Genomic DNA, 15,473 nt, shown 5'->3' on the forward strand with positions numbered 1-15,473 from the left:
ATATCCTGCACCAGCTATATCATCTGGATATATTTCCATTAGATTTATTCTTCCATCTACTGTTAGTTTCCCCTAAGGATAAAAAGGAGAGAATCATTTATTTAAATACAGACCTCTTAGCTGATTCCTAACCTTCCTAGCTGTGCATAGATCTGTACTATTATCTTTCAAAAATCCCATGCTTGCTTTTACTCTGACAAAGTTGCCTGAGATGCTTTTCTTCTTCCAAGCACATTTACCTTTCTTCAATGTTACTCCTGTTACACGGGGCAGACTTCCAGTAATCATCCGTAAAGCTAATACCTTATCCTGGCCTTTCTACAGGAAGAAAATTGAAGTCTCTACCCTCAGAAGTTGTGCATACTTTAAATGTAGTTTCAGATATGCATTTTTCTCCTTCAAATGAGTAAAAAGTTCATATTATTCCTACATGGCATTAAGGCCTCTGAGCACAGGACAGGAGGAACTGAAGGCCAAAACAACTTCATCTGCACCAAATGAATGCTGGTGACCATAGTGGAAGAAATCTTTCAAGGATTAGAGGCACAGCTACCAATTCTTTATCAGATAGCATGTGCTATCCTGTGTAGTGAGGCCTAGCATTTTTTTTTTTTTTAATTTATAAAAACATTTATGCAGTTGGTGGTGGAGAATGCAGGCATTCTAAGTTAACTCCAGTAGTAGAGACAGGAACCCTGCTAAAATGGCTGGAGGGGCTGCACCACAGCAGCTGTTCAGCAGCTCCAACTCCCGCAGCGACAGTTCCAGAAGAAACAGCAGCTGCAGCAGCTCCAGAGGGAGCAGCAGCAGGAGTGGCAGGAGTTCTTGAAGCACCATTTGGAGTGAAGACAAACCTGCACCCAAGTTGGTGAGTCATCAGGTTCCCAGAGGATATAGGGTAGAGTACTAATGAAGATGGGACCTGAAGATGACCTGGAGGCCTTCCTCATGATGACGTTTGAGTGGGAGACAGAGTCCTATCAGTGGCAACAGAATGAATGGGCTGTGAGGGTGGCCCTATTAACTGGGGAGGCACAGACCACTTACCAGAAACAGATTTGCCTTGGGATTCTAAGACCCTTAAAGTTGTCATACTAGATTAGCTGGGTCTCACCACTTGCTTACCACTGCAAGTTCTGACAGGGAACTTGCACACCCAAATGCACAGCTTCGAGCCATGGCTCAGAAATTAAAGAACTTGTGCACCCTCTGGCTAAACCCTAACTCTGTCAGCTGAGGAAATAGTGGAACTCGTGACCCAAGAGCAGTTCTGCAGCATCCTCCCAGTAGGAACCTGAAGGTGGGTGTATCACCACCATGTGATCAGCTTGTAGGGAAGCTACCCAGAAATAGATCAGAGGGTAGTATATGCCCCTCTTTGTAGATGATTGGGTTGAGCCAATGAAGTCATAGTGGAAATGTGCTTAGCAGCCCAGGAACCCCATTTTGTGTAACACAGGGTCCTCTTAATGAAAGTGACAAAAGATGAGGCCAGAGGGACCTGGCAGTCCCAAATATTAGTGCCAAAGCAGTACTGCAGCCAGGTTTTGAAACTAACCCATGATGTATTATGTGGAGGCCATTTGCGGGTGGCAGAGACCCAGGATATATTTCTGGCAAGTTTTTTTCTGCCCTGAGATATACCAAGAAAACAAAGACTATTATGCATCCTACCCCAAATGTCAGCTGGTTGCCCTCCAACTTCATGGCGGTGGAGTTAAATTGTCCTGTTCCCTTAGAGGCCAGGATGTCCCAGGGTCAAGAAAGCCTGTACGGTGGAGGAAACAGGCAGGTTCTCTAAAGCGGCCTCCATCTATTCAAAGAACCCAGCTGAGGGGAAGGGCCCTTCAGTGGCCCCTTTGGAAATGATAGGCACCTGGGGTAGGAAGAGAAAGAGATGCTCTGATAACTTGTTTCCAATTCAGCGAGAAGGGTCATTGATATCAGGACTGCCCTCAGAGGAACTGTAGGTATGTCTCTGCCTATGTATCACAGGCATGGCATGAGAGCCCAGACCAGAAGGGATATATGGGCCCAGTTAAGATTGAGTATGTCCATGTCCATGGTGTAGGGCTTATAGACTTGGGCTTTTTAGTCAGAACTTTGTCCATGAGCAATTTGTGAATCTGACAGACATCCCAGTGAATTAGTATGTTTGTGTGTCATGTATCCATGGAGATATCTCACCATACTCCATAACACCGCTGAGCTTAACCACTGGGGAGAGGAAGTTAATATGATAGCTGTAGTGGCCAGCCATTTAGCTTACCCAGTGGAGGTGGGATGAACCTGGGACTTGGGCAAATTGTTGTAATTGGCTCAAATTTGATAGACTCCAATTCCACTGACCCACAGCTGAGGGAAATATTTCCCTTCTTAGACCCTGAACTCTTTGGATCTTCCTCTAGATCACAATGAGAGTGGCAATGAGTTAGGAGGGAGACCCTTCCATGCCAGAGGAAATGCTCAGAGAAAGGGATTGGGTTTCAATGCAGTCTAAACTGCCTTTCGGAGAATTCAGAGGGTCAAGAGACTGCAGGAACTCCTCAAGAGGGTGGACTGGATCAGGTGGGGGGAGGGCTGGGTTTCATTTGTGATCAAAGGGAGTATATGCCCTTTTATGGCTGAAAGGATCGGGCCAATGGAGTCATAGTGGAAGCAAGCTTAGCAGCCCAGGAACCCAATTTTGTGTTACAGAGGAACCTCTTGATGAGAGTGACAAAAGACAGTCCCACAGGCACCTGGCAATTCTATCAGTGCCAAAGCAGTATTGCATCCAGGTTTTGAAACTGGCCCATGATATATTATGTGGAGGCCATTTGAGAGTGGAAAAGACGCAAGCTATAGTACTGTAAAGTTTCTTCTGGCCTGTGGTATACCAAGAACCATTGGGCATCATGCTCCGAGTGCCAGCATGGGTCCCCAACACACTTGCAGGGCCCTACTGGTACCTTTTCCATTGGTTAGTCTATCCCCTGAGTGAGTTAGGGTAGACTTGGTGGGACCAGTATAACCAGCTCAAGAGGGTCCAAGTTCATCCTGATCCTTGTCAACTATGGTACCCACTGCCCCAAGGCTGTGACGGTTCAGCTTTGGCAGTAACTGGGGCCTCTGAGCTATTACAGATATTCTCCCAGGTGTACATTCCCTGAGAGTTTTTGACAGACCAAGCCATGGTCTACTGCAAGAAGTTTGGGGCTTATTGAAGGTCCATTCTGTAAAGACTTCAGTATACCATCCCCAATTGGATGAATTAGTTGGAAGATTTAATTGGACACTGAAGAGGATGCTGAGAATTTGTCTCAGAATTGCCTCGGAACCATTTATTACTGTACATAATGTTTGATATTGAAGAGGCCCCACAGTCTTCCATGGGCTTTTTGGCCTTTGAATTATTCTGAGAGGCAGCCCTGGGGCATTACATCTCTGACAAGAATCCTGGCAGGCCCAGAGGACAGCAACACAGAATGTAGTCCAATATGTCTGGAAGCTACAGGAAAGATTAAATCTGGTGGGTGCTCTTGCAAAAAAGAAAAAAAAAAAATCTCAGGGCTGCACAGCAGGTGCAGCAACAGCAGTATAATAGAAATGCTTGGCTCTGGGTTTATCAGCCAGAGAACAGAGTACTTCTCCACTCCTCCGAGAGTAAGTTGCAGGCTAAATGGCAAGGCACTTTTGAGGTCCTGTGGAGGGTAGACGAGGTAAATTATGAAGTACACTTAGTAGGGAAATGGTGGGGTTCACAGATATGTTACATCAACCTGCTGAAACCTTGGAGGACCAGAGAAGCCTATATGGTCCCTACATGTTTTCTGGGAGCTGGCCTGGGGATTGCAGATCCCCCTTCAAAAAAATCAGTGGCTGCCCTCATACTACAGGAGGCTTTGAGTCCAACTCAACGAGTTGAAGTAAAATGTCTACTTGTGGAATTTAAAGAGGTGTTTACAATTATTCCAGGCAGAACTGTGCTGATCAAACACTGCATTATCCTTCAGCCAGGCTGTGCAATTCAGAAGAGATACTCAAAAATAACAGTGCGGATGAGGGAAATGGTAAAATAAGAGATTAATAAAATGCTGGACCTAGGGGTAATAGAATAATCTGCTAGTGAGTGGAGTAGCCTATATGTTTTGGTATCAATGCCCAATCACACCATCCGGTTTTGTATTGGTTTCCATAAAATCACTGCAGTTTCGAAGTGTGATGCATATCCTATGCCCAGAATAAATGATAGAAGAAATAGGCAATGCATGGTACATAACCACCCTGGATTTAACCAAAGAGTATTGACAAATACCTCTGGACTCAGTGTCCTGAGAAATAATAGTCTTTGCAACACCCTGAGGACTCTATCACTTTCGACCTCTACTTTTTGGTTTCCACAGGGTCCTTGCAACCTTCCAATGTCTAATGGACAAAATACTCTGCCCACACCAGGCATATACAGCCAGTATCCGGACAATGTGGTGATATTTGCCAATGTGTGGGCAGAACACCTTCAGCAGGTGAGAGAGATGCTGTGGTCAATACAAGCAGTTGGCCTTACAGCCAACCCTACTAAATGTCACTTGGGATGCATGGAGACTAGATACCTAGGGTATATACTGAGCAATGGCAACATCAGGCCCCTATTGGCCAGAGTAAAGCATTGGTGGAATCTCCAGTGCCACCAACCAAATGTCAGGTAAAGTCATTTTTGGGTTGACAAGCTACTATCTGTGATCCAAACCATATTTTGCTGCCAACATGGCCCCAGCAACTGACCTACTGAAGAAGGGAGTGCCCCAAAGCATCCATTGGTCTCCCAAGTATAAGGCAGCCTCTGGGGCAGCAAAATGACTACTATGCAGTGTCAGTCCTGCACAGCCTGGACTTAACAAAAGACTTAACAAAAGATATAACAAATAAAAACCTAACAAAGGAGTTTGTCCTCTGCCAGGAGTTGAAGATGAAGAACACACCATCCTGTATCTCAGCAGAAAGCTCCTCCCCTGGGAACAGAAATATGCAGTGATAGAGAAGGAGTTTCTAGCAATTAAGTGGGCCATTGAGACCCTCCATTATTACCTCCATGGGGCCCATTTTCTTTTGCTCACCAACCATGCCCCACTAGCATGCTATGGGGGGAGGGGGCATAGGTTGATGAGATGGTATTTGTCCCTGAAGCATTTTCATTTTTCAATATGCTACTGCCCTGTGACTGTACATGTGAATGCATACTTCTGGTCCCAAGAAGCTAGGGAGGGAGGGCTTTAAAAACGAAGAGTAGTAGGCTCCATTCTTGCGAGTGGGGATTTGTGGGAAGGTGCATAACACAAGGGCTGGAGCCCAGCTGCAGGGGGCTAGAGAGCAATAGCCTGCCTGCCTAGGAGGTCTGAGCCTGCTGACAGGGATTATTGGCTGGCTCCGGAGGAAGTTAAAAACTCCCAGAGAGATGACACTGGAGAAGGAGAGAAACTGAGAAGAAAGGTAGCACTGAAGCACTACAGTAAAGTCCTTGCCCTGGATGGGGTGGGGGAGGTTGTTAATGTTTTGTTGTTCTATTTAGTTTGAGGTAGAAAAGGGGGAACTCAGGCTCTGGGCCTGGCCAAAGGAGTAGCAACCCACTACAGGTGCATTTCAAGATGGGTGTGAAGAAAATCTAGAGGTTCCAGAAGAGAATACTAATAATAATCAAACAGTTGAAATGCAAGCAGTATAAGGAAAAGTTGACAGAACTAGATATATTTATGGCAAAAAGGAGACTAAGGTAGAAGGGGAAAATAATAGCCATTTCAGTTATATTAACACTGCCTTTAAAAGGTTGGACTTGAAGCAGTGTGTAAACTGGAGCAAAACAGACTTCCATTCAATCTGAGGAAAAGGCTTCCCTGTTGACAGAACAACAGAACACAGGGAAAGAGCTGCCCACCGAAGCATTAGAATGTCCACTGGAGATTTTCAAGAAGAGGTTAGATAAGCATTTGATTATGTTAGTGTTGGATTGGCATTGAGGGGATTTGTATAGTAGATCCGTAAAAATTTGTTTCAACTCTGTGTTCCTAGAAGCCTATATATGATGTAGAAGTCTTTCTGCCTGTCTGTAACCATGCTCATTTCACTTGTCATTAGGTACTAACTGAAATAAAACCTGACTATACTTAACTGATTAAGCCCTTTCAAAAAAAGCAAAAAACTCCTCAAACTTCTACTGTTTCCTCACAGTGTAGCTATTCTATCTCATTCTCTTAGAAAATAGATACATATGTTATATTCCAGTAGGATCCTTAACCAAGGAAGTAATGTTAGGGTTTTTTTTTACAAGGTCAGGTCTTAAATTCTTGTTCTGTTAGTTCAATAATGAAAATGGTTTTCCATGGACACTCCTATTTTGGGTATGGTCCATACATTTAAGGTGATTTTGGCCAAATAAATCCATCCTTACTAGTATACATACCTTTTATTACTCTGGAATCTACATTATTGTCATATATATCTCAAATACTTTTCTTTCTTGTTTTGTTTCTTGTTAGCCTGTAGTGCTTTCACAAACTCAGATAAGTAACAGCAATCCATTTCCAGCAGAGGTTTTCCTTCTGCTGTATCTCGATGATTAGATAGTCAGAATGGTTCTTTCCAATCAGCAGGGTCCAAGATCTTAATAAAAAATGGATAAGGAACACGTTTAACCTCTTGTCCAGAGATCAGACAGGAATCCTTTGACTGGATTAAATTTTTTGCCTCATGAAGAAATAAAAAAAATTACTGAAAACACTGCATCAACACTAACAATTTTGACTTTTCTTGTGAGGCTTTCTTATGAGTATTTTCTATTTTATTTACGCTCCAGACAGCATAGTTATTTGACATTTTTTCTCAAAAGATTTTTTTCTATCATGCATTGTTGCAGAGTAGAGCTCAAACTTGTATCCTAAGGGCTTCAAGACCAGAGAATCCAAGATTTATTATTTTTAAAGATTTTTCTCAAAATGTGTCTTAGTATTTTGAGACTGTTCAGGTTTTTTTGTGTTCTGGGGGTGTGGTTATTTTGGTTTTGGGTTTGTTTTGTTTTTTTGCATGCTTGGGGTTAGAAATATTTATATTATGTATTTTTAAGTAAGTAAACTTACAATTTCTTCAACTGAGTAATTTTTCAACAGTTCCTATCCAAATACTGACCTTTTCTCTGAGAACAATATCTTTTTTTAACTGTGAATAATTTATCTAATGGACAAGATCAGTCTTTTTAGAGGTGTCCAATTTTTAACTGTTAAAAGGATAAGTGACAGTCCATCTTTTTTTTCTTCTTAAAATATTGCTATAACTAGATTTGACTACAACTCCTTTCTTCATTCAATACAAGAAAATACTTCACTAAACTTAGTTTGTAAGTATGATTTATTGTAAATTCTAAAATAATTGTGGTAGTACATCTTAAACATAGAGATTTCCTGCCCTGAAATCCTAAGATTCTTTAATGTCATTGGTTGTTTGATTGAACAGGAGTGCTAGTATAGCTGTTAAATTTTGAAGTGACTGTGGTTATTTGGAATATACGTAGATGGACTGAGAAAAAATCTGATCTAGTTTTATTTCCCACAGTACCCCTCTAACCTCATTGTGGAATAGATATAATTATTTGCCTTCATACAGTCATTCTTTTAATACTTTCCTATTATCTCAACTATGTAATTAAAAGGTATTCAAGTGCCATAACACATTACAGACCTTTTGTTCAACAGCAAATTATGGCTTATGACCTATACAAAATAGAGCAATTAAATAATATCCTTTTTCACCTTTTGAGCTTTCCTTTTTTCTGGTAATAACTGTCAGCTAGCTAGGAATATTTCATGATTAATCAGAGGTTAGTCCTTTAAATGTCAAATGCTGGTGTCTAAAATGTCAAGCTAGAATTTTACCTCTTGTAGTGACCCACTTGAAGAAGGTCTTAAGAAATTTAGATCATAAATAGAACTGAAAAGATCAAGGCGGGGGTACTTGTAATGTTTTCACTATATATCCTTGTGAACAATACTTGTTGTTTCTCATGTTTTACATAAAGGGAGATACTCCTACAATAATGCCCTCCCCCCCCGAAAAAAACAAAACAAAACTCTGCTTCAACCCATTCAAACCATTATAGGGTAGATGATATTCCCACTATAAAGAGAAATAGAAATTTTAAAAAACTACTTTCATTTTGGGATCTGGAAGTATACATAATGTCTTTTTTATTTATTATTATTTTAAGAGTTTGCACTCCATTCCTCCTCCTTGTACTTTCCCCACTCTAAAAAAAATAAATAAATTTTGTGGTTAAAAAAGGTACAAGTGTTAGTGTGTCTGTATAGTTCTTTCTTATTGGACAAGGAGAATATGGAGTCAAGAGAAGGACAAGATTATGTGACTTTTGGGAAAGAAAGACAAAGTTGGCCTGAAATGTGAATATATTAGGGATAATTTGAATTTTAACAGAAGGTGGGACAGAATGACACCTTAGAAATGGATGGGAGATGAATGAGCTTTCATATGGAATGTAGAGACTTCACATTTGAAACAATCTAACTAGGGTTAGGTCAATCTACTGGATTTACTTGAATACTAAGTGAGGTTGTTTTGCCCAATAATGATCAGGGGAAAAGGCCTTTCATCTTATGTTTTCATATGTGGTAACTTTATTAAATATGTTGTCTACCTTTGAACTGCTGCTTAAAGTACATGTGTTCACTCATAGAAACTATGAAGTTAATTAAATGCAGACAACACTGAGCATGACTGGAAAGTACATGGCCCTTATTGCGCGAACATGCTGATGGGAACTTACCATAAGGATGAGTTAGTGTAGGTCATCTGAATGAGATATATGGTAGTGCCCATTTAGTGCAGTCCCACTCAGTGCCAACTCTTTTTTTCAGGTCACAGTGAGCCACTACATTGAATACATTTCAACTTTTTCTTCATCAGGCTTAAATGTCTGGCAAACATCACCAAACAGGGCCCTAAGCAGTTCACCAAGAAACTCTCTGTCATCCCTTCTCTCAGGCTGTCACATATGATTAGTGTGGCCCTGCTCTCCTTAAGCTGAAGCCAGACCAGGTTGCCCTGTGCCTCATCTGCATATACATTTTTAGAGGATCCCAGAACTCATGAGAGAAATCCCAAAGTCAATCTGTAACATACCCCAAAATCCATGTTCCTTCACAATGAAAACAAAAAGATCATGAGAGAGCGAGATCAGTCAGGCATTGTTTTATTGATATATCTACAGTGTTAAAGCAATTCAGAAGGCTAGCAGTGTCTCTATCATCATAATAAAATGAATTCTAAATACCTATATATTTTGCTGACCCCCACGGTGGTCACAGCCCCCCACCAAGGGCTACATCTGCCCCACAGGGACCGCAGCCTGCCCACAGGGGCTACCGTCCCCCCCACAGGGCCCACATGCCCCACCCCCACTTGCTCCCCATCCCTCCAGATTGTTGCCTTTACTGGCCCCATGCCCCACCGGCTCCTGCTGCCCCCCATAGATGGCTTTTCCCCCGCACCCCAACCTCTATTTACTAAATGGGGACTGTGGTGACTCTTGTCCCACCAACAGCTTCAATTTGCATTAACTGTAGTTGTGATTTATCAGCACATATATATTTGTGAAACACTCAGTTATTTCAGAAAATGATAGAAAATCACAGAGATATGAATATACTTAATGTTATTTTCAAGGCTTACAAAGCTTGTAGCAGTGATTATATAGGGACATACATACATACATACATGAAAACCATAATAAGAAATATAGAGCATTTGTCTTTCTCATCGTTTAAACACTATGCATCCTGGTACTCATTCAGGCAGGGATCTTGTGGGGAAAAATAGTATGCAATCATATAGTGAAAGATGGAATCATCATGTATATGTGCCCAGAGTTTGTGTGGGCAATGTTAAACTTGGAAATTCCTAACTTTGGTTGTTTGATTTTTGTGGCTTTAATATTCCTACAATACTTTTTTCTACGTAAGATATGTGTAATTGGCCCAATAACTTAATGCAGAGATTTTTTAAAGGTCTTAAGAAAAGGAAACAATGTAAAACAACACAGATGTTTCCCCATCATCTCTCTTAATCTTTCTAGAAGTATTCTTATTTTCAGGTTTTTTTACAAAGTAAGGTAGGGCTTACTTTGTACTGGCTCATATAGGAGAAGCATTTTTAGGCATGCCCAATAAGTATGGCATTATAAAATGATTTGAGAAAATCTGATTTAAAATGATAATACATTAAGAACTTGTCCCCATGGGTGGACCTAGAATTTTGAGAATGGAGGTGGAGATGGTGAGGTGAGTCATCACATATAAGGCCACACATTCTTTTTTCCATTTGAAAATAAACTAAAAGCTCTACTAATATGATTAGGGCTGTATTATCCAGTTTCAGATTGCAGCAAAAACAAATATAACTTTATTGGAATGAGTTAAAAAGCAATCTACAGGGTTGTGAGATAGGAGCTTCATTACCAGGAACAGCTACACACAGTGTAACTGTAGAACAAAGGATCAAACCATTAAAAAGAAGATAGGTTGTCAGCACCTGTTAAATGAAGATTTTAGGTGGATTTTAATGACACATGAAGTCAGATGACTCTTTTAGCACTGCCTGACTAGTATTGCTGTTGCCACTTCCAAGCAGTAGAATTTAAACTTTGGGTGGACTGGGAATCAGGGGGGAGGGCATGGTACAAGTGCATCAGTGCAGCCCCTCCCCTAGATCTGCCTCTGCTTGTCCCATCAGATCCATATATGATTAGTGACTCTCTTAATTGTGTTTTAATCATTTTCCTTCAAGAGTATAAATAGACTCCAGGGGAGCAGACCTGTTTTATGTATTCGTTTATAATTTGATGTATTTATTAGTTGTCTCATCTCAAATTTTAACATGGTCACCACAATCAGTAAACAAGAAGGATGAACAATGGGCCAAACTCATGGAGGACCAAGGAGGTTCTTTAAAGACAGACAGTGATGGGGGCTGAAAAAAGAGGACTGAAGGAATTATAGCAGGGGCAGGCAATTGTTTTGGTAGAAGGCCGCTTACCTAGTTTTGGCGAATTGTTGAGGGTCGCATAGGTAGCCCTGCCCCTAGATAGGTGCCTTGCCCCCTGGTCATCATCTTGTGACTAGAGGTGCACTGATACATCGGCCTGATATCAGATTGGTATCAATAGAAAGAAAACTGGCTGTATTGGATATCAACCCGATAAATGCCCTTTTGGAAGTACTAAAGCATAGCTCAGTAACTGCTCATACTGCTCTGTATGCACAGTGCATGGTTATTTTTAGCAGCCACTTAACTGTAGTGGTGCACTATGACAGGGGAGCACACTGCTATGGTTGAGTAGCTGCTGGTCATGTGTAGATCCCCACGGATGCTACATTGCCATAGTATCACGTTCAAACATGCCTAAAGAGTAATAAAAGGTCAAACATGAATGAATTCAGTGGCATTCCAAAAGGCTTTGTACTACCTTGGGTCCAGCGCTATGTATCATTTTCATTAATGACACACATGTTGGACTAGAGAGTACACTCATTAAATCTAGAGATGATATGAAGCTGGGAGAATATACAAGCACTTTGAAGGACCAGATTGAAATTCAATGTGATCTTGAGAAATTGAAGAAATTGTTTGAAATAAATAGGATGAAGTTCAGCAAGGGCAAGTGCAAATTGTGCTTAAGTTAAAATAATCAACAGAATGGGTAAAGAATGGAAAATGAGTGTCTAAGTTTTGGAGGAAAGATGTTTGGGAGTGATAGTGGATCAGAAAATTGAAGAAAGGGAATCAATATCATATTGTTGCAACAACAAAAAAAGGAAAAAAGTAAAAAGCAAACACCATTCTGTTTTTTTCACTGGAGAGTTGTATATGTATGATTAAAGAAGGAATCCTTGTACTCTACTCATCACTCAACCATAGCCTCAGTTAGGACACAACACTTTTGGGTAACACACTTAGAAAAGGTTGTGGACCAAACGGAGGGTCCAGAGAACAGTAACAAAAATGGCTATGTGCCTAAAAAACAAGACAAGAATAGGTTAGAAAAAACATTTCTTATAAATGGTTTTGGTCAAGGGCACAAGGAAATAGTGGCTGTGGCAGCAACATTTTCAGCTCTGCCATGTGCCTTATGCCAGAACTTCAAATACTGCCATCATATGCCACTGTGTGGTGACAGGTAAAATGGCCAGAGGGTGACTGGGATTGCATCAGCCTTTTCTCTATCTTCTGCTACCAACTGCTGTGTCCACTGGGGCTAAAAAGCCCCAGATTCTTTGACAGGCTACACATCCCAGCCACACCCATGCAACAACTTCTAGTGGCTTTGTGGTAGTCTAGCAGGTTGGCTAGAGTGGCTCTGTGGGCCACATTTTTTAAACTTCTGACTTGGGGATCAGCAGATCCTGACATAGGACATGGGGATGAACAAAATGACTTTTCAAGGTCCCTTTAAACCCTGTTTTTTAATAAATTTATGAAATACATGATTTGAAGCACATGGAATTACAGTGATTTCAGGCAAGCAGTACAGAATATCTTCCAAAATAAGAATAAAAGCTTTCTAGTTGTATATAAGTGTAAACTATATTTATTTGTCTGTTTTTTTAATGCCAAATATATGTAATACTTTTATCAGTCTCCACTAACTTATTTCTTTTATTGATCTCTGCTAAATTGGTATTTGAAGAAGCAAATACCATTTTAGGAGGTATTCTTCGTGAATACTTCCTAGCAAAGTCATGTATGAAACTAACCCCTTTTTCATGCTAACATTTGCATAAAAGCCTTGGGGGGGGTTGTTTTGTTTTGGGGTTTTTTTTGGAAGATGGTGCCAACCTGAGTTTTAACTAGTAAGAAGATGTGAAAAATGTACTTTTCCTTATTGTACAAATGAAATACTTATTATATTAAACTACTCTACCTAATAGAACACATTGATTTGAGACAGTTACTTTATTGAGATGCCTCCCAGGAGGTAGACTTAACATAATGATAATATAGATTAAAAAAGGGAGAGAATGGAAATAAGATGCTTGTCCTTCATTATCCTGTTTTCTTGTATAGAGTACACTCCCGCATATAAGCCTCACCTAATTTGTGAGAGACAGAAATAAATATTTACTGTAGAAACTGTGTTGTAGCATGTAGGGAGCTGAGCTTGTTCCCAAGAATGCTGTCAGCCCTGCATGCTGGTAAGGGACCATGAAGAGGTCTGCCGTGCCTGTTCTGATGCTGCACACTGAGCCTAACCCAGTGCACCAAGTCCAAGCCAACACTAGGCCCAAGGCCTCATAGTCTTAGTGACATCTGTGAATTCATGTACTACCCTTGTAGTAAACCCTTCTCAGGAAATGGTATCTATGAATGAAGAGATTCAAGCCCATATCTTGTAGTAGAAGAGTGTAGGCATCATCAAGCTAGAAGCTTGGCTGGGCCAGAGGCACAGTACCCTACCCCTTTGAAGCTCACATTCTATCCAGAAGGGAAAATGAGAGCATGCAATAAAATGTATCACTCTGTTGTCAAGTGATAAGGAATAGAGAAATAGAATGAGAAAAAGAAATGTCCTGGTTCCTACTTCCAATGCTGTGCATGCTTTTTTATCCAGTCTTATACATGTGAAATGCATAGCCAGTGCCTTTAATTTGTTGAACATACAAATTAAAGTTAAACCTATTGAATGCAGAAAAATAAATCCCATGCTTGGGTCTTTTTATCAGTATTTATTCCATGGATTATAAATAGTGCTGTTGATTAATTCCAAATTAGCTTTTTTAAAAAAACAGATATTTTGGGATAGATGGGCATAGGATTGTTTATGCAAAATTAGTAATTTAATTTATATTTTTAACAGTACAGCCTCAGATAATACAACTTAAAAATGAAACCACATTTGAGAATGGTCAAACAACACTCATTTGTGAGGCAGAAGGAGAACCCATTCCAGAAATTACTTGGAAAAGAGCCATCGATGGAATAACTTTCTCTGAAGGTGACAAGGTAAAGAAGTTTATGTGTGAGTCTGAATGATTAGACACTAAAAGTCTAAATACATATTGTTTCATTAAGTCTTTTTTGCAAGTAGAAAACTAATATAGAAAAAAGATTAATAGGCTTCTCTCAGAACTGGAGGACACTTCTTATTGAAAGTAATAACAGTATATTATGAAATTTTTACGTTTTAAAAGATAGAAAAGAAAAAATGCAGTCAAACCGATGAAAGGTAAATCATCCCAAAATGGGTCTAGTCTTTCAAAAAGTACTACTATAGGTAATTCGGTTTCTTGGTTTCTGTCTTAAGATGCGTGTAGCCTAAGTTTTCTGTAAACAGTCATTATACTTTTTGGAGTTTAAACCTAAGTATTTCCCTATAGTTCATGTATATGCTTTCCATTCATAGTGTGGAAAGTCAGGTACTATACACCTCTCTTGTGCGCATGCATGCTCACTCTTTCTCTCTTTACTTTTAAAAGATATTATTTAACACATTGAGGATGACAAAGTACAAGCTAAATGGAGGTGCCTTTTGCATGGCTGACATACTGTATATACAAGACATAAAAGATCAAAAGAAATAAAATGTTCTGGTTGCCTCTTGCTCTTACTGCTGAAGGTTTTTGGCTGCCTATAAATATGCTCGTAATTAGAATGCTTTGGAGCAAACTCAGTTAATTGAGTCTGTTCCATGTTCTAATTGGAACACTGCAGCATCACCTCACCATCCCATGTATTAAGCCCCCACACATTTTAAAATGGCAGTGATGGTGCTTTAAACTGCATCAAATGAGCTTTAGATAAAGTATACTGCAGCCATTTTAAAATGCACTGGGGCTTAATATACATGACAGTGAGCTGTTTTAATTAGAGTGGCTGTCCAGGAACTGCACTAATTAAAGCCCCTGCTCTCCCCTCTCCCCTGAGTACATGTATAGTCAGCCCTTTTTATTTCCAGCCTTGCTAATCTGGTCTTTAATTTTCCATGGAGTAGAAAATAAGGCACCACATTAGAACGTTGGTAGCTCAGTTTAGGGTTTAATTGTACCTTCCCTGACTCACTTGTATCGTAACAGCATCACAGACATTGTCAAATGAAGCCCAACACAGCTGATCTGCTTTATTTGGCAAAACACATTGCCTTTTGTCCCTCCATTGTTCATATGGGACAATGGGTGACATGTTCCACTTACAGAGATGCATCCCCAGGAAACAAGTGGACAGGTGGAATTGCCCCCTTTCAGAGATGTGCCCTGGAGATTCCTAGGGGAATATGTCTGTAAGTATGAAAAACTGGGAAGCCAGTCTTATAGGTTGGAAGACCCAATCCTTCATGAATTCCTGGAGCATGCAGAGACAAGGTCCCTCAAGGCCTGGGAGTTGTTACCTGGGGTGGCTAAGTGTGAGCAGGTCCAGGTCTTCTTGCGCAAACAGACAGACCC

General features: G+C 40.4%; 1 protein-coding gene across 2 annotated transcripts in view; it reads left to right on the forward strand.

Annotated features, from left to right (window-relative positions):
* Positions 1 to 15,473, forward strand: part of NCAM2 (neural cell adhesion molecule 2) — a 529,363-nt gene that overhangs the window by 327,601 nt on the left and 186,289 nt on the right. For both annotated transcript variants that reach the window (XM_019528766.1, XM_019528767.1), the window contains exon 8: positions 13,892 to 14,037. In XM_019528766.1, the coding sequence (XP_019384311.1) occupies positions 13,892 to 14,037 (146 nt within the window). The remainder of the gene's footprint in view (positions 1 to 13,891; positions 14,038 to 15,473) is intronic.

This window comes from Crocodylus porosus, unplaced genomic scaffold (assembly GCF_001723895.1).
Source record: "Crocodylus porosus isolate Cpor-Errol unplaced genomic scaffold, CroPor_comp1, whole genome shotgun sequence".
NCBI classification, from domain to species: domain Eukaryota; kingdom Metazoa; phylum Chordata; order Crocodylia; family Crocodylidae; genus Crocodylus; species Crocodylus porosus.